This window comes from Hyla sarda, chromosome 7 (genome assembly GCF_029499605.1).
Source record: "Hyla sarda isolate aHylSar1 chromosome 7, aHylSar1.hap1, whole genome shotgun sequence".
Classification (NCBI taxonomy): Eukaryota; Metazoa; Chordata; class Amphibia; order Anura; family Hylidae; genus Hyla; species Hyla sarda.
The window spans coordinates 119,232,786-119,253,242 of NC_079195.1; the positions used below are offsets into that span (position 1 = coordinate 119,232,786).

Sequence of the window (20,457 nt, forward strand, 5' to 3'; positions counted from 1 at the left end):
ATTGAAAAGTTGGACTAAATGGTATTTGATATATTGAAAGGTTTAACACGCTAACTGCTCCTCGAAGAATGAGTTCTTAGCTTTTGGCTGCAATAAGGAAATTGGGCAACCCTTATTTACAACTGCATGTTTATTTAAAGGGGTTATACAGTCATCAGGATGGGCCATCAATATTAAAGGGGTACTCTGGTGGAAAACATTTTTTTTATCAAATGGTGCCAGCTGCTATATACTACAGAGAAAGTCTTTTTTTTTATTCTGTCCACGGTGCTCTCTGCTGACACCTCTGTCTGTATCAGGAACTGTCCAGAGCAGGAGTACTGGAAGGATAAAGATTTTTTAATAAAAGTAATTTACAAATCTGTTTAACTTTCTGGCACCATTTGATAAAAAAAAAAAAGTTTTCCATTAGAGTACACCTTTAAAAGCGGTTTGTCCGTGGTATTAAGTTATCCCCTACCCACAGGATAGAGGATAACAAACAGATAGGTGGGAGTCCGAGCATCGCAGTTCTGTATAGGACATAAATGTACGTCCTAGTGCGTTAAGTACCACCGCACCAGGATATTTACGTCCTGCGTTGTTAAGGGGTTAATAAGCTGCGGATCCATTAAGGGTGACCCTACCCTTAGGCTACGTTCATATTTTAATTGACTCTGGTAAGGCAAGGATACATAGGGGAAACTGTCACAATGGGATGCCAAAGTATACATGCTCGGACGTATATGAGTTTTGGCTCAAACTGAAAAGTGTGGCATGCAGCACTCTTCCATCCAAGACATTTAGAAAATGACTCGGACATAGTCACTAGCTGACTATTTTTGGTCATTGAACTGACTGGAGTTGGTGCCTGCCAAGCACGGATACATCGGCATCCCATTTTGACAGTTTACAGACATATCCGTGGCTTAGAGGCACAAATCGTAATGTGAACCTAGCCTTATATTTCATTATGTCTATATAGCCTACAGGTACTACTTAGGGGGATAGTTCAGTCTCATGTCGTTGTCATGCAGTATATGAACTCTAAAAAGTCTATATTTTAATAGTTTTGAAGGCTCAAGTCCTGCAGGAACGTGTGGGAACAGAGTTCCTGCCCTTTTTTTTTTTACAGCAAGAACACAGTTCCTATTAGCAGGAGTCCTGCAAGACTAATCCTTGAGTGGAAATCTTGGATGAGTTCCCTCACTTTTTATCCCCGAACTGACCCCTGTCTATATCCCATAGGATAGGTTAATAAAGTGTACAAAATACAATCTCCCGGAGGCTGTATATGGGCAGCACACTTTGCTTTTAAATAAGTTTGCTATTATTTGGGTTACACACTCTACGGAGTATAATAAAGTTGATTCCCTATTTTAAGGTGGGGGTTCCTAGATAGGGGGATATTGTCTGAGGGCTTTCTTTCCCTCAGTTTGTTTTTCAGCTTAATAAAGTGATCTACCTTGTGGAAGTAGACAGACCTACCTTGATTCTCCTTCTTAATGTGGACCTCAGATTTCCGCAGCAGCTCCACCCCCTCATTCAATCCCATGGACTCTAAAGTTTGGATCAGCTCATTCAGACTTCCACCAGCAAGCTAAACAAAAAAATGTGTGATTTAAAGAAACCCACAGGTATCCTACAGAGTAAAGAATAACTCAAGCACCTTTACCAACCTACCTCGTAACTGCGCAGAAGGCTTTCTGTTGGGGAAGAAGTGTTCCTATAAGTGTCAACTAAGCTTTGAAGTCTTAGACGTGAGGCGAGTTCTGTCCAATCAGATCCAGTCTGACCCTCATTTAACAGTCTCTCAAGGCACTGTACAGTATTGGTTTCCAGGGACAGGACATTGGCTAGAATATAAAAAGAAGTAAAGGTCCTTTAAAATTTGTAATTGCTACCTGCCAGTCTTTAGTACAAACCCATTTAACTGTGTATGTGTTACTAGAGACTCTGAACACATGTATGTAAAGCATAACTCTAACTTTCAACTCCTGCTCGATATTCATATCATGCGCCAAAAGACGCATTTCACGCTGGGCAAGCAAGTTGCCGAGGTAGGACACCAAGCAAGTTCAAGTTTCGTGCACAAGCCCATTTCTAATTGACATGACTCAAAGTTTGAGCAAAATGAAAACTACGCATGCTGGGTATGATAAATTCTATCTTAAGCTGGGTTCACACCACGTTTTGTTAACTACGGTTCCCGTATACGGCTGGGAGGAGGGGGCGGGGCTTAATCATGGCACCCACACTCAGCCGTATTCGGGAACCGTATTTAATGCATGTCTATGAGCCGTCTGGAGTGAACCGCAGCCTCCGGTCGACCACGTTTTTGCCTGCGGTCGGGAAACTGCATATGGCCGAAAAAGAAGCCGACCGAAGGCTGCGGTTCACTCCGGTCGGCTCATAGACATGCATTAAATACGGTTCCCGAATACGGCTGAGTGCGGGTGCCGTGATTACGCCCCGCCCCCCCTCCTCCCAGCCCCTCCTACATGCAGGAAAATGAATACATTTAAAATTGTCATTTTCTGACCCCTATAACTTTTTTTTTTTTCTGTGTACGGGGCGGTATGAGGGCTAATTTTTTGCGTTGTGATCTGAAGTTTTAATCAGTGCCATTTCTGTTTTGATCTGACTTTTTGATCGCTTTTCATTCCTTTTTGTTATGGTATAAAACATTACCAAAAATACGCTATTTTGGAACTTATTTGCGCGTACGCCATTGACCATGCGGTTTAATTTATGATAGTTTTTATAGTTCAGACATTTATGCACGCAGCAATACCATGTGTTTATTTTTATTATATTTATATCTTTTTTATATGGAATTTGGGAAAAGGGGGGTGATTTAAACTTTTAATAAGGAAGGGGTTAATGAGAGTGTTTTTAAACTTTTTTTTTTTTTTTTTTTACACTTTTAGTCCCCTTAGGGGATTTTTAGGAGGAATCATTTGATTCCTCATACAGATGAATGTGGTTCTATAAAACCACATTGATCTGTGTGCTCTGCGCTTGATTGATAAAGCCTGGTCCGGCCAGGCTTTATCACATGGAAGGAGAGGTAAGCCCTCAGGCTACCTCCACAGTGGATCGGGATCGGGATCCACCCCACTGGACCACCAGGGATGGGATACAGGCACCTTTAGATGCCGCTGTCAGCTTTGACAGCGGCGATCTAAAGGGTTAATAGTCGGCCGCGGCTATTAAAGTCGGCCCTCAGCTACAAGAATCAGCTGGGGGCCGGCCGGTATGACGCGGGCTCGAGTCGGGAGCCCACGTCATACCTGGTTAATGGGTATAGACGTCCATGATTGTTAACCAGTTAAAAGCATCAGGAGAAATTTTTCTAGCTCCAAGGTGGTGAAGAATTGCGCATTAACGAAAAAAAAAAATCAGACATGAAATGGCATTTTTTTTTAAGAAAAAATGATATATACACTGCTCAAAAAATATAAAGTGAACACTTAAACAACACAATGTAACTCCAAGTCAATCACACTTCTGTAAAAATCACACTGTCCACTCAGGAAGCAACACTGATGGACAATCAATTTCACATGCTGTTGTGCAAACGGAACAGACAACAGGTGGAAATTATAGGCAATTAGCAAGACACCCCCAATAAAGGAGTGGTTCTGAAGGTGGTGACCACAGACCACTTATCAGTTCCTATGCTTCCTGGCTGATGTTTTGGTCACTTTTGAATGCTGGCGGTGCTTTCACTCTAGTGGTAGCATGAGAAGGAGTCTACAACCCACACAAGTGGCTCAGGTAGTGCAGCTCATCCAGGATGGCACATCAATGTGAGCAGTGGCCAGAAGGTTTGCTGTGTCTGTCAGCGTAGTGTCCAGAACATGGAGGCGCTACCAGGAGACAGGCCAGTACATCAAGAGACATGGAGGAGGCCGTAGGAGGGCAACAACCCAGCAGCAGGACCACTACCTCTGCCTTTGTGCAAGGAGGAGCACTGCCAGAGCCCTGCAAAATGACCTCCAGCAGGCCACAAATGTGCATGTGTCCACTCAAACGGTCAGAAACAGACTCCATGAGGGTGATATGAGGGCCCGAAGTCCACAGGTGGGGGTTGTGCTTATAGCCCAACACTGTTCAGGACGTTTGGCATTTGCCTGAAAATACCAAGACTGGCAAATTCACCACTGGAGCCCTGTGCTCTTCACAGATGAAAGCAGGTCCACACTGAGCACATGTGACAGAGTCTGGAGACATCGTGGAGAATGTTCTGCTGCCTGCAACTTCCTCCAGCATGACCGGTTTGGTGGTGGGTCAGTAATGGTGTGGGGTGGTATTTCTTCGGGGGGCCGCACAGCTATCCATGTGCTTGCCAGAGGTAGCCTGACTGCCATTAGGTACCGAGATGAGATCCTCAGACCCCTTGTGAGACCACATGATGGTGAGGTTGGCCCTGGGTTCCTCCTAATGTAAGACAATGCTAGACCTCATGTGGCTGGAGTGTGTCAGCAGTTCCTGCAAGAGGAAGGCATTGATGCTATGGACTGGCCCGCCCATTCCCCAGACCTGAATCCGATTGAGCACAGATGGGACATCATGTCTCGCTCAATCTACCAACGCCACGTTGCCCCACTTTGTCCAGGAGTTGGTGGATGCTTCAGTCCAGGTCTGGGAGGACATCCCTCAGGAGACCATCTGCCACCTCATCAGGAGCATGCCCAGGCATTGTAGGGAGGTAATATGGGCACGTGGAGGCCACATACACAACTGGGCCTCATTTTGACTTGTTTTATGGACATTACATCAAAGTTGGATCAGCCTGTAATGTGGTTTTCCACGTTGATTTTGAGTGTGACTCCATATCCAGACCTCCATGGGTTGATAAATTTGATTTCCATTGATAATTTTTGTGTGATTTTGTTGTCAGTACATTCAACTGTCTAAAGATGAAAGTATTTCATACAATTAGTTCATTCATTCAGATCTATGATGTGTTACCTTAGTGTTCCCTTTATTTTTTTTTAGCAATATATATATATATATATATATATATATATATATATATATATATACATACATATACATACACACACACACACACACACACACACACAGTGGGCCAAAAAAAGTATTTAGTCAGCCACCAATTGTGCAAGTTCTCCCACTTAAAAAGATGAGAGAGGCCTGTAATTTTCATCATAGGTATACCTCAACTATGAGAGACATAATGAGCAAAAAAAAAAAAAACATAAAATCACAGTCTGGTTTTTAAAGAATTTATTTGCAAATTATGGTAGAAAATAAGTATTTGGTCACCTACAAACAAGCAAGATTTCTGGCTCTCACAGACCTGTAACTTCTTCTTTAAGAGTCTCCTCTGTCCTCCACTCGTTACCTGTATTAAAGGGGTTATCCATAAAAAAAAAATTCTTATATATCAACTGGCTCCAGAAAGTTAAACAGATGTGTAAATTACTTCTATTAAAAAATCTTAATCCTTTCAGTACTTATGAGCTTCTGAAGTTAAGGTTGTTCTTTTCTGTCTAAAAGCTCTCAGATGACACGTGTCTCGGGAACCGCCCAGTTTAGAAGCAAATCCCCACAGCAAACCTCTTCTAAACTGAGCGGTTCCCGAGACACGTGTCATCTGAGAGCTTTTAGACAGAAAAGAACAATCTTAACTTCAGAAGCTCATAAGTACTGAAACGGATTAAGATTTTTTAATAGAAGTAATTTACAAATCTGTTTAACTTTCTGGAGCCAGTTGATATATGAAAAAAAGTTTTTTCCTGGATAACCGCTTTAATGGCACCTGTGTGAACTTGTTATCACTATAAAAGACACCTGTCCACAACCTGAAACAGCCACACTCCACTATGGCCAAGACTAAAGAGCTGTCGAAGGACACCAGAAACAAAATTGTAGACCTGCACCAGGCTGGGAAGAAAGATTCTGCAATAGGTAAGCAGCGTGGTGTGAAGAAATCAACTGTAGGAGCAATTATTGGAAAATGGAAGACATACAAAACCAATGATAATCTCCCTCGATCTGGTTATCCACACAAGATCTCACCCCGTAGTGTCAAAAATGATCACAAGTATAGTGAGCAAAAATTCCCAGAACCACAAGGGGAGACCTAGTGAATGACCTGCAGAGAGCTGGGACCAAAGTAACAAAGGCTACCATCAGTAACACACTATGCTGCCAGAGACTCAAATCATGCAGTGCCAGACGTGTTCCCCTGCTTAACCCCTTAACGACGCAGGACGTATATTTACGTCCTGCGCCGGCTCCCGCGATATGAAGCGGGATCGCGCCGCGATCCCGCATCATATCGCGTCGGTCCCGGCGCTCATGAACGGCCGGGACCCAGGGCTAATACCACACATCGCCGATCACGGCGATGTGCGGTATTAACTCTTTAGAAGCGGCGGTCAAAGCTGACCGCCGCTTCTAAAGCGAAAGTAACCCGGCTGCTCAGTCGGGCTGTTCGGGACCGCCGCGGTGAAATCGCGGCGTCCCGAACAGCTGACAGGACACCGGGAGGGCCCTTACCTGCCTCCTCGGTGTCCGATCGGCGAATGACTGCTCCGTGCCTGAGATCCAGGCAGGAGCAGTCAAGCGCCGATAACACTGATCAAACTGATCACTGTATAAAAGATCAGTGTGTGCAGTGTTATAGGTCCCTATGGGACCTATAACACTGCAAAAAAAATGGAAAAAAAAAGTGTTAATAAAGGTCATTAAACCCCTTCCCTAATAAAAGTTTGAATCACCCCCCTTTTCCCATAAAAAAAATAAAACTGTGTAAAAAGAAATAAAAATAAACGTATGTGGTATCGCCGCGTGCGTAAATGTCTGAACTATAAAAATATATCATTAATTAAACCGTACGGTCAATGGCGTACGTGCAAAAAAATTCCAAAGTCAAAAAAAGCGCATTTTTGGTCACTTTTTATACCATTAAAAAATGAATAAAAAGTGATCAAAAAGTTCGATCAAAACAAAAATCATACCGATAAAAACTTCAGATCACGGCGCAAAAAATGAGTCCTCATACCGCCCTGTACGTGGAAAAATAAAAAAGTTATAGGGGTCAGAAGATGACATTTTTAAACGTATAAATTTTCCTGCATGTAGTTATGATTTTTTCCAGAAGTACGACAAAATCAAACCTATATAAGTAGGGTATCATTTTAACCGTATGGACCTACAGAATAATGATAAGGTGTAATTTTTACCGAAATATGCACTGCGTAGAAACGGAAGCCCCCAAAAGTTACAAAATGGCATTTTTTCTTCGATTTTGTCGCACAATGATTTTATTTTCCGTTTCGCCGTGCATTTTTGGGTAAAATGACTAATGTCACTGCAAAGTAGAATTGGCGACCCAAAAAATAAGCCATAATATGGATTTTTAGGTGGAAAATTGAAAGGGTTATGATTTTTAAAAGGTAAGGAGGAAAAAACGAAAGTGCAAAAACGGAAAAACCCTGAGTCCTTAAGGGGTTAAGCCAGTACACGTCCGGGCCCGTCTGAAGTTTACTAGAGAGCATTTGGATGATCCAGAAGAGTATTGGGAGAATGGCATATGGTCAGATTAAACCAAAGTAGAACTTTTTGGTAAAAACTCAACTCATCGTGTAAGAATCAATGAGAAAGATTGCAGAGTTGCATCCAAAGAACACCATACCTACTGTAAAGCATGGGGGTGGAAACATCAGGATTTTGGGCTGTTTTTCTGCTAAGCGACCAGAACAACTGATCCGTGTAAAGGAAAGTATGAATGGGGCCATGTATCGTGAGATTTTGAGTGAAAACCTCCTTCCATCAGCAAAGACATTGAAGATGAAACGTGGCTGGGTCTTTCAGCATGACAATGATCCATAACACACTGCCCGGGGAACGAAGGAGTGGCTTCATAAGAAGCATTTCAAGGTCCTCGAGTGGCCTAGCCAGTCTCCAGATCTCAACCCAATAGAAAGCCTTTGGAGGGAGTTGAAAATCGATGTTGCCCAGTGACAGCCCCAAAACATCACTGCTCTAGAGGAGATCTGCATGGAGGAATGGACCAAAATACCAGCAACAGTGTGTGAAAACCTTGTGAAGACTTACAGAAAATGTTTGACCTCTTTGCCAACAAAGGATATATACCAAAGTATTGAGATTGACTTTTGTTATTGACCAAATACTTATTTTCCACCATCATTTTCAAATAAATTTCAAAAAATGTTTCTTTAATGGCTTTTTTTTTTTCTCATTAGGTCTCTCATAGTTCAGGTATACCTATGATGAAAATTAAAGGCCTTTTTAAGAGGGAGAACTTGCACAATTGGTGGCTGACTAAATACTTTTTTGTCCCACTGACTGCATGTATGTATGTGTATATTATATATATATATATATATATATATACACATACACATACATACATATATATATATATATATATATATGCAATGGTCGTAAATGTTGGCCCCCTGAAAATGAAGTAAATGTTGGCCCCCTGAAAATGAAGTATTTCTCATTAAAAAGGTTTGCAGTAACACATGTTTTGTTATACACATGTTTATTCCCTTTGTGTGTTGGAACTAAACCAAAAAAGGGAGGAAAAAAGCTAATTGGACATAATGTCACACCAAACTCCAAAAATGGGCTGGACAAAATTATTGGCACCCTTAAGTTAATATTTGGTTGCACACCCTTTGGAAAAAATAACTGAAATCAGTCGCTTCCTATAACCATCAATAAGCTTCTTACACCTCTCAGCCGGAATGTTGGACCACTCTTCCTTTGCAAACTGCTCCAGGTCTCTCTTATTGGAAGGGCGCCTTTTCCCAACAGCAATTTTAAAGGGGTATTCCAGGCCAAAACTTTTTTTTATATATCAACTGGCTCCGGAAAGTTAAACAGATTTGTAAATTACTTCTATTAAAAAATCTTAATCCTTCCAATAGTTATTAGCTTCTGAAGTTGAGTTGTTGTTTTCTGTCTAACTGCTCTCTGATGACTCACATCCTGGGAGCTGTGCAGTTCCTATGGGGATATTCTCCCATCATGCACAGCTCCTGGGACGTGACATCATCATTGAGCAGTTAGACAGAAAACTTCAGAAGCTAACAACTATTGGAAGGATTAAGATTTTTTAATAGAAGTAATTTACAAATCTGTTTAACTTTCCGGAGCAAGTTGATATATATAAAAAAAAGTTTTGCCTGGGATACCCCTTTAAGATCTCTCCACAAGTGTTCAACGGGATTTAGATCTGGACTCATTGCTGGCCACTTCAGAACTCTCCAGCGCTTTGTTGCCATCCATTTCTTGGTGCTTTTTGATGTATGTTTGGGGTCATTGTCCTGCTGGAGACACAAGATCTTGGACGCAAACCCAGCTTTCTGACACTGGGCTGTACAGTGTGACCCAAAATCTGTTGGTAATCCTCAGATTTCATGATGCCTTGCACAGTCAAGGCACCCAGTGCCAGAGGCAGCAAAACAACCCCAAAACATCATTAAACCTCCACCATATTTCACGTTATGCGCTGTGTTCTTTGTAGACCTCATTCCGTTTTCGGTAAAGAGTAGAATGATGTGCTTTTGCAAAAAGCTCTATCTTGGTCTTATCTGTCCACAAGACATTTTCCCAGAAGGACTTTGGCTTACTCAAGTTAATTTTGGCAAAATGTAGTCTTGCTTTTTTATGTCTCTGTGTCAGCAGTCGGGTCCTCCTGGGTCTCCTGCCATAGCGTTTAATTTCATTTAAATATCGATGGATAGTTTGTGCTGGCACTGATGCTCCTTGAGCCTGCAGGACACCTTGAATATCTTTGGAACTTGTTTGGGGCTGATTATCCACCATTCGGACTATTCTGCCTTGACACCTTTCATAATTTTTTTCTCTTTCGTCCACGCCCATGGAGATTAGCTACAGTGCCATGGGTTGCAAACTTCTTGATAATGTTGCGCACTGTGGACAAAGGTAAATCTAGATCTCTGGAGGTGGACTTGAGATTGTTGATATTTTTCCACAATTTTGGCTCTCAAGTCCTCTCCTCTTTCTGTTGTACATGCTTAGTGTGGCGCACACAGACACACGATGCAAATACTAAGTGAACTTCTCTCCTTTTCTATCTGCTTTCAGGTGTGATTTTTATATTGCCCACATCTGTTACTTGCCCCAGGTGAGTTTAAAGGAGCATCACATGCTTGAAACAATCTTATTTATCTACAATATTGATAGGGTGCCAATAATTTTATCCAGACCATATTTGGAGTTTGGTGTGACATTATGTACAATTTGCTTTTTTTCCTCCCTTTTTTGGTTTAGTTCCAATACACACAAAGGGAATAAATATGTGTATAGCAAAACATGTGTTACTGCAATCCTTTTCTGTAAGAAATACTTCCTTTTCTATAAAGTTCAGGGGTGCAAACATTTATGTCCATGACTGTATATATATATATCACAGCTCCTAATATCTGCCCAACAAGCAGACAAAGCAAGCGGAAAAATTATTAGTCTACACAAAACATGATTTTTTCACACATCACTGAACAGTAAATGGACCAGTTAATGTTTACAAAAACATGCAAACTCAATGACAAACTACCCCCAATGTCAAAAAGACAATAAATATTACCTGATAAGCATTTTTCCCAACATAATAAAACAAGGGAAATGGTAGCATATATCCAACATTACCTGGCTCATGTTGTGCTGGATTTCTTGCTGTTCTTCCAGATGAATGTTTAGATAAAATATCTCTCACCTGAGAAACAAGGTGATATACAGGCATATTAATATTAGCAGGGTGCATCATTTATACTATAGCGCTATAGTGCGCTTAAAAACATCTCTCTTTTCAACAGAAAAAGCTTAGAGTAAATGTCCACATATTGGAACCACCTGATAAATAAAAGAACCTTGACATCCAGCACAGATGGCTAATCTGGGTGAGCTGACTTGGACTTTAGTTGGACTATAAGAAATACAAAAGATTTAATGATGTGGGCCAAATGTCATTTTGACACAAAGCCTTTGTGCAACACTTCCCTTTTAACCTCTTATGGACTGCATTTTCTCTTTTTCCTCCTTCCTTTCTAAAAATCACAACGCTTAATATTTTACACCTACAAACCTATATAAAAGGGCTTGTTTTTTGCGTCACCAATTGTACTTTGCAAAGACATCACTTATTTTATAATATAACCTGTGGCGAAACCAACAACACATTATTTTGGGGGTGAAATAAAAAAAACAAAACATTTTGTAACTTTTGGGGGCTCCCGTTTCTACGCAATGAAATATTTGGTAAAAATGACACCTTATCTTTATTCTGTAGGTCCATACTGTTACAAGGATACCCAATTTATGTAGGTTTTATTTAATTTTTATACTTAAAAAAATGATAAACTACATGCACCAAAATTAGTATGTTTAAAATTATGAAAGACAAAAAAAGAGAACACGGAGCACCTCATAGAATATTATCCTTCGTTGCAAAACAGCTATATGGTGTATAAAAACAGGGTGCTCACCTGTGGGTTAGCCACAACACTATTATACGTCAATCAATCCCTCTCCGGGGAGAACGTCAGGAACATGCAGCACGGAGACTGTAACCGGGTTGGACTGGACATAGGTTCACCCGTGGTATGTAGACAAAAGGAAGGTGAAAAAAGCTCCAGTTGCGCAATAAGTCCCCTTAAGTGCTATGGATGCAGCCTTTGAACCTGAAGAAGTAGTAGTTCAGACTCCGAAAGCGCTTGTTATGGACTAATAAATTTAGCTTTTTTACTCTATATGACTGACTAGTGCATCCATAGCACTTAAGGGGACTTATTGCGCAACTGGAGCTTTTTTCACCTTCCTTTTGTCTATGTTTAAAATTGGCATCTTCTGACCCCTATAACTTTTTTATTTTTCCGTGTACGGGGTGTTATGAGGGCTAATTTTTTTGTGCCGTCATATGTCGTTTTTATAGGTATTTTTGTTTTGATGGGACTTTTTGATCGCTTTTTAATTAATATTTTTATGGTATATGAAGTGACCAAAAATGCAAAATTTTTTTACGTGTACGCCATCGACTGAGTGGTTTAGCTAGCCTAATATTGTAATAGTTCGGACATTTACCACATGATTTTTTTTAATTCTTTATTAAATTATTTTATTAAAAAAATAGGAAAAGGGGGGTGATTTTAACTTTTAATAGGGAAGGGGCTAAAACATGCAATCTTCTGATTACATACACTGATCAGTGCTTTGCCATTGCAAAGCACTGATCAGTGTAACCGTCAATCTGCTGCTCTAGCCTGCTGCACAAGAATGGAGCAGTAGCTCGCCGATCGGACAACAGAGAGGCAGGTGAGGACCCGGTTCTCCGGTAAGCTGATCGGGACATCGCAATTTTGTCGCGATAGTCCCGATCAGCTCTGCTGAGCTGCCGGAATTCTTTTACTTCCGTTTTAGATGCCGCGATCAACTTTGATCGCGACGTCTAAAGGGTTAATGCCGGGCAACAGCCCGATTGGCCATGCCTGGCATTAGCCGTGGGTCCTGGCTGCCCGTAGCAACCGGGACCCACCGGGTTTAATCCGTTCTCTGCTGGTGAGAACGGTTTAAACACGGTAAACGGGACCAGGATGTACAGGTACGCCCTGAGTCCTTAACGATACGCCCTGCATCCCCAAGAGTTTAAAAGGGGATTTGTCAGCTCTCCTGACATCTCTTCTTAGTAAATACTTGTATTCCTTATAAAATGACAATTCAGGAACACCTTGTTTCAGATTTCTGCTGTTCCTCTGTTATTCCTCCTGAAATTGTATAAACAACCTACCAACTGAAAGTTACCATTCTTGTCAGTCGGGCAAGTCCCTGCACAGTCTTATACCTTCCAATCACCTTCCAATCTGTGCTGATGGTAGTATGATCCAGCTTTGTTTTTATGGAGAATTCATGTACTAAAACAGACATGTCAGCAGAAAAGACCAGTCTGCTTAAAAAAATAAAAAAAAAATTGCAAAATGTGTGCAAGAGACCTAATGGCAATACTGGCTCTTAGAAGCATTCATGAAGAAGCATATGGTAAAGGTTGTCAGCTAATTCTAACATTAACAGAAAATAAACCATCTCAGGCATTCTAGACTAGTTTGGCTACAACAGTAATAAAAAAAGGCTAAAAAAAAAAAAAGGTTCTATCATTCCCTTTAGGTGGGTGTCTCTAAAGTTCAGCCTGCGTGCAGGCATTTCTGATGTACAATTTGTTGAGAGCTGTGAGGACATGAAGCTGTGAAATCGGCTGTGATATTCCAGTTATCTGGTCACTCTACTTCCTTCTGCGCTGTGAGTTTCATCCAAAGGACAGATTGCATAAAGCAGACTTGCGTCACGTAGCTGACAGGTTGGGGAGGACGAAAGCCAAGCTATTTCACAACACGCATCAATTAGCTTCAAGGCTGAAGATGCAGAGAACAGCACGCTGACACACTGCAGAGGTACACGCAAATGTCGCAACATTTCAGAGAAATAAAGCACACGCTACAACAGACGCAGCTTATACTGACTGGACTAGGGAGGACATTCTGACATACGGAGATGAAGGCCACCTGAGTGTCAAAGATCCAAATGCGTTTAGGACATAGAGCTTCACTGAAATTGCGCCTCAGGACTGTTCTCACACAGTTGAATAGTTTTTTTTTTTTTTGTTAGTTTCTTTTTCCCCTCTTTTTTTTAACCCACACAACATGGTAGTGTTCTTTGATTGCTAGATTATTTCACACATTCAGGTTTTCAATTGAAATTATTGAACATAAAGCCAGGCAACAGATCATAAATGGAGGAAACTTATAAAGTAGTCTTAAAAAGTAGCCTCCACGGGTCGACGGGATGCAAGGCGCTGACACAGTGGTAAAAGGGAACTGACATATAATCACCCATGATGCAACGTGTTTCACAGTACAACTGCTTCATCAGGCATCTGATGCCTGATGAAGCAGTTGTACTGTGAAACGTGTTGAATCATGGGTGATTAAACGTCAGTTCCCTTTTACCACTGTGTCAGCGCCTTACATCCCGTCGACCCGTGGAGGCTACTTTTTAAGATTGCATTTATCGGACGTGGAAAGGCTGCAGTCATTCTATATCTATCTGCTTGAATCCGCTGTTGCACTTGGTGGAGTGCAACTTTCTGGGGTAAGCGTGCAATTGTTTAAACCCCAGTCCCCGAGTGCATCTCTTGGTTAATACACTACAGAGTGCTGTCTTTTCTTTGTTTTAACTTATGAAGTAGAGCAGTGTTTCCCAACCAGGGTACCTCCAGCTGTTGCAAAACTACAACTCCCAGCATGCCTTCGACTGTCCGGGCATGGTGGGAGTTGTAGTTTTGGAACAGCTGGAGGCACCCTGGTTGGGAAACACTGAAGTAGAGACTGAGACTTCTTCTCTTTTCAAATCCACTCCTGGCTTTGTATTTGATATTTGCAATTAAAAACCTGAACATGTGAGCACAACCTTAAGACATGACCTACCAAATGATGAACACAAGAAGACCAGAGCTGCATGGTAGTTCTGACCATGAGTCCCACAATCACAAAATAACCATGTCACACTGCAGTGATCGCAGTGCAGCATAGCTACAATGAGCGATCGCAGTGCAGCATAGCTACAATGAGCGATCGCAGTGCAGCATAGCTACAATGAGCGATCGCAGTGCAGCATAGCTACAATGAGCGATCGCAGTGCAGCATAGCTACAATGAGCGATCGCAGTGCAGCATAGCTACAATGAGCGATCGCAGTGCAGCATAGCTACAATGAGCGATCGCAGTGCAGCATAGCTACAATGAGCGATCGCAGTGCAGCATAGCTACAATGAGCGATCACAGTGCAGCATAGCTACAATGAGCGATCACAGTGCAGCATAGCTACAATGAGCGATCACAGTGCAGCATAGCTACAATGAGCGATCGCAGTGCAGCATAGCTACAATGAGTGATCGCAGTGCAGCATAGCTACAATGAGTGATCGCAGTGCAGCATAGCTACAATGAGTGATCGCAGTGCAGCATAGCTACAATGAGTGATCGCAGTGCAGCATAGCTACAATGAGCGATCGCAGTGCAGCATAGCTACAATGAGCGATCGCAGTGCAGCATAGCTACAATGAGTGATCGCAGTGCAGCATAGCTACAATGAGCGATCGCAGTGCAGCATAGCTACAATGAGCGATCGCAGTGCAGCATAGCTACAATGAGTGATCGCAGTGCAGCATAGCTACAATGAGTGATCGCAGTGCAGCATAGCTACAATGAGTGATCGCAGTGCAGCATAGCTACAATGAGTGATCGCAGTGCAGCATAGCTACAATGAGTGATCGCAGTGCAGCATAGCTACAATGAGTGATCGCAGTGCAGCATAGCTACAATGAGTGATCGCAGTGCAGCATAGCTACAATGAGCGATCGCAGTGCAGTATAGCTACAATGAGTGATCGCAGTGCAGCATAGCTACAATGAGCGATCGCAGTGCAGTACAGCTACAATGAGTGATCGCAGTGCAGCATAGCTACAATGAGCGATCGCAGTGCAGCATAGCTACAATGAGCGATCGCAGTGCAGTATAGCTACAATGAGTGATCACAGTGCAGCATAGCTACAATGAGTGATCGCAGTGCAGCATAGCTACAATGAGTGATCGCAGTGCAGCATAGCTACAATGAGCGATCGCAGTGCAGTATAGCTACAATGAGTGATCGCAGTGCAGCATAGCTACAATGAGTGATCGCAGTGCAGCATAGCTACAATGAGCGATCGCAATGCAGCATAGCTACAATGAGTGATCGCAGTGCAGCATAGCTACAATGAGCAATCGCAGTGCAGCATAGCTACAATGAGCGATCGCAGTGCAGTATAGCTACAATGAGTGATCGCAGTGCAGCATAGCTACAATGAGCGATCGCAGTGCAGCATAGCTACAATGAGCGATCGCAGTTCAGCATAGCTACAATGAGTGAATGGGGTCATGTTTTGACATTTGGTTATGAGACTTCTGTCTGGACCAAAATTGCCACGTAGCCCTAGTCTAAATTGTGTGTTTTAAATAGGATTGGTATGCAATTGGCTCAGACCACTCTTATATGTAATGGTAGCAGGACCACCACTTGCCACATCCGCTAGCGCTGCACGTAAGAGCACTCTCAGAAATACACACACTGTTATGTGTTGTCAATGTTGCGATCAGTTTATATTTCACGAAACAACAAAAAAAATGCATGGATTTTCTCATCCAGTAACACATAAAAAAAAAAAACATGTAATACAAGAACTATGTGAGAACACAGCCTAAGGTTTGTGTTATATCTCATTTGCTTGTATGTAAAGCCCGAGTGCATATACGAGTAGTGAGAATTGTGCTGGGATCTGATATTTCCAGTTGGAATACAACAAACACAGAACTGTCACAGGCATCTGACAGTGCTAAGGTTCTGATAAATCTCCCCAAAATGCAGAGGAAAGTTGACTGGTTGCCCATATTTTTAAGTGGCCTTTTTAAAAATCAAAGAAGTGATCTGAATGGTTGCTATGGGCAACTGGTCAACTTTTCAAAAATCTCCCCAGTTGTCTTTGGACCCTTAGGATGGGTTCACATTAACATATTATGGATGCATTTCTGCATCTGTAATATGGCCATAATGCAGAAAAAAGGCAGTAATAACCCATCCAAAGGCTTTTGGGGCAGTGTTTAGTGGTACTAGTGTACTAGGTACTCATAATTGCATTTAAAAGTGGTTTTCTGTTGCGTATCTTTGATGAAGAACAATTGTCACATTATCAGCTCATCTTTCTGCACTAAAAATCATTGCTATTTGATGGATGGCTCCCTGGGCGCCTAGTGTCTCCAAATGGAAACCACTTTTAAGCACTGCTATTACCGATCAGTACCTTGTTTTTAAGCATAGGGGTTTTATTCCTAAGTTTAAGAAAGTCTGGGGTCAATAGTATTTTTCTCTTACCAACGATTCCCCTCACAGATTCCTACAGATTCATATTAGTTCACACTATAAAATTCATCCGTTAAAACATCCGTTATAAACGTACGTTAGAAAAGCTTTAAAAATGGATGTTAAACGTCCGTTACAAAATCCCATTCAAGTCTATGGGATTTCTTGATTACCCGTTACAGCCCATCATGAATAACTGACGTTAATTGTGACGGAAGAAAAAAACAGCACATGCACTAATTTTTCTTCCGTCACAAGAAACGGGTAAATTAACGGCTGTTATTTTTAACATTGAAGTCTATGGCAAATGGATGAGCCTTTATGTCATCCGTTTGCACCTGGTTTATAATATCAGTTATTACTTCTGAGCATGCCCAGAAGAGGTGACATCAGCAGACTCCTGCAGAGCTGAGGAACTACCACTACTCCCATCATGGAACAGACTTGTTTCCATGATGGGAATAGTAGTTCCCTGGCTGCAGGAGTCTGCCGGTGGCTGGGGAGGCTACATTAGTGTTTGTTCCATAATGGGGGTTGTAGTACATACTCTGTTCCATGATGGGGGTTGTAGTACAGGAGCTTAAGGATTGATCGCACCGGGTCTCACTTCTGAGACCCAATGCGATTAGAAGTTATTAAATGGGAGTGGGCGGCATGCTACACTCCCCTGCGAAGTACAAGGTATTTACTTTTATTTTTAAATTCCCCGCCGGGATCCCTGAATGGCCGATACTGAGGAGCCATGCAGGGCTCTCGGCAGGGTTTTCAAATAGAAGCACTGTGGTGGAGAAAGATATATAGAATTGCTGGGGGGATATATATCTGGCCCCCACAGCACTTCTATATATCTTGCCCCCCCTGCAGCAGATTTATATATTTTCCTCCTGCAGCGCATTTATATATGTTCCCCCTGCAGCGCTATCAAAGCCCCCGGCAGTGCTATGAATGAAAAGTAGCCGGTGTGATGTGCTGCTGAAAGAATTCTGGCCGACGTGAAGTGCTGCTGTATATAGATGCACTGCAGGGGTCAGATATGTCTGGCCCCCACAGCGCTTCTGTAATCAAATGCCTTTGCAACGCTATGAATGAAAAGTATTCTACAGCAGTGCATCTGGCCAGCCAGATGCGCTGCATTAGAATACTTTTCATTCATAGCGCTGCCAAGGCATTTGATTATAGAAGCGCTGTGGCGGCCAGACATATGGATATAGGTCTGACCCCAGCAGCGCATCTATATACAGATGCCGCTGCAGTGCTATGAATGACAAGTATTCTTTCAGCAGCACATCGCGCCAGCCAGATGCGCTGCTGTAGAATACTTTTCATTCATAGTGCTGTGAGGGGAAAATATATATGCGCTGCAGTGGTAACATATATAAATGTGCTGCGGCGGGGGAACATATATAAATGTGCTGCGGGGGAACATATATAACTGTGCTGCGGGGGGAACATATATAACTGCGCTGCGGAGGGGAACATATATAAATGCGCTGCGGAGGGGAACATATATTGAAGCACTGTGGGGGCCAGATGTATACCCCCCAGCGATTCTATATATCTTTCCCCACCGTAGCGCTTCTATTTGAAAACCTCACCAGGAGCCCTGAATGGCTCCTCAGTACCAACCATTCGGGGCTCCCGGCGGGGAATTTAAAAATGAAGGTAAATACATCGTACATCACAGGGGAGTGGAGCTTGCCACCTGCTCCCCTGTTTAATAATCGCATCGGGTCTCAGAAGTGAGACCCGGTGCAATCAATCCCTCAGCCCTCCAGCCACCAGCAGACTCCTGCTACCGGGAAACTACTACGCCCATCATGGATAGAAGTATGTTCCATGATGGGAGTAATAGTAGTCCAGGCTGTGGGAGTCTGTAGGCAGAGATGTTAAAACGGCCATACAGGAGAGATGTTATAGCGGGTCTTAACGGATGAATATTTATTCAGCCGTTAGCACCCGTTATTATACATCCATTTTTAAACAGAAAACAGATGTTTAATAAGTCTGAAAGGAGCCTCTAGATGATTGTCTGGGCAGTGATTTCTATGTTAATCTGAACACTTTCCTTATCTTTCCTTACAATGGTGGAGGACACAAGTTTTCTTTGTTTCCATTGTCCTTGTTTTTAAGGACTGGCTTTTTTCTTTCTTAATTTTTTTTTGTGTGATTAATGCTTACCTCCCAAATTATGCATAGTATGTCTCTGTACCATTCTGGTCTAGATTTTGGGGTTCTATTTTTCTTAAAAAACAAGTTTTAAAAAGAAAAGTTGTTTTCTAGGGAAAGTTTTTCACAAAGAAAATGGAACCAGAAATCTGGTCTAAATTAAGCAGAGGTCTCAAACTGGTGTTGCAAAACATCAAATCCCAGCATTCCTGACGGACGTTAGCTGCAGCAAATGGCTGTCTGGGCACGTCCAGGCATGCTGGGAGTTGAAGTTTTTCAATATCTGTAGGGCCACCAGTTTGAGACCCCTGAGATAAAGGGATGGTCTTCTCAATGAAAGAGAGAAACCTCTCCCTTCCCCCCCGGGCCTCCTCCTTGGCCTCACCTCCTTACCCCTCCCCCTTTTTTGTTTTATTTCTTAGACGAGTGGATTTTTGTCACACTGGATCTTGGCATATGTTACTATTGTCATGCTTAGATGTTTGTGGATCCGATATCTGTTTTTCCCTGCCTTTGATTTCCCACTCTTATGTATGGTTGTATATTACTTGCTGTTATTTGCCTCATGTTTTCTTGACTAAAAATTTTATAAATATCTATATTGGAAAAAAAGAAAGAGAGAAATCTTACCTTTTGACTTCGGGTTAAATCCAGCGGCGTGTGTCCAGGATAGCGCCTTTTAACACCACAGGATATTCTTCTATTGTCCTGATCATCTTCTGAATCGGAGTCCCCCTGTTGGTCAGACTCTGTATCCATCTGCACATCGGACTCGCTGTCTGTATCATCGCTGTCGCTGGATGCTGCTGCTCGCACAGGCTCATCATTTTCTAACTGAGCATTTGCACCTGACAAGCATGAAGAATATGACTATACAGTTATTGCAATATAAAATGTGCTTTAAATACTTGTAAATTGAAAAGCAATTTTTAGTACTGTTCCTAAATGTCAGACTCCTTTAAATGAATGTTCACCCTTGAAAGGCACCTTGATGTTTTATTCTGCTGACCAGACATATACTATAGATAAAATAATAAAAATCTGGCAGCTTGTAGCAACCACTAGAGGGAGCTGACTGCATACTGTTTTATTTTGGTTCTGAATTCAAACATTTAGCAGTAAGCTCCTATACTCCTCCATCCCTATAAAGATTTATTAAGGCCTCCTTCAAAACATATGGTGTGAGGCATTTTTGGGGCAGGACAAGCCTCAAAAACATCAGTAATTCTTATGCTTCATGCATTTTCTTATGCAGTTTGTGTGACATTTTTAAACAATGCTGTCAGCTTTTCTTTTAACAGAGAAGCTTAAGAAATAAACGCTGACTGGTTTCTATGGGC

The 20,457-nt window shown here is 42.1% G+C and overlaps 1 protein-coding gene across 1 annotated transcript in view; it reads right to left on the bottom strand.

Moving 5' to 3' along the window:
• Positions 1–20,457, bottom strand: part of NFKB2 (nuclear factor kappa B subunit 2) — an 84,199-nt gene that overhangs the window by 4,657 nt on the left and 59,085 nt on the right. The window contains exons 18-21 of the mRNA XM_056530565.1: positions 19,748–19,965; positions 10,660–10,726; positions 1,663–1,835; positions 1,468–1,579 (exon numbers count right to left, since the gene is read on the bottom strand). Of these exons, the coding sequence (XP_056386540.1) occupies positions 1,468–1,579; positions 1,663–1,835; positions 10,660–10,726; positions 19,748–19,965 (570 nt within the window). The remainder of the gene's footprint in view (positions 1–1,467; positions 1,580–1,662; positions 1,836–10,659; positions 10,727–19,747; positions 19,966–20,457) is intronic.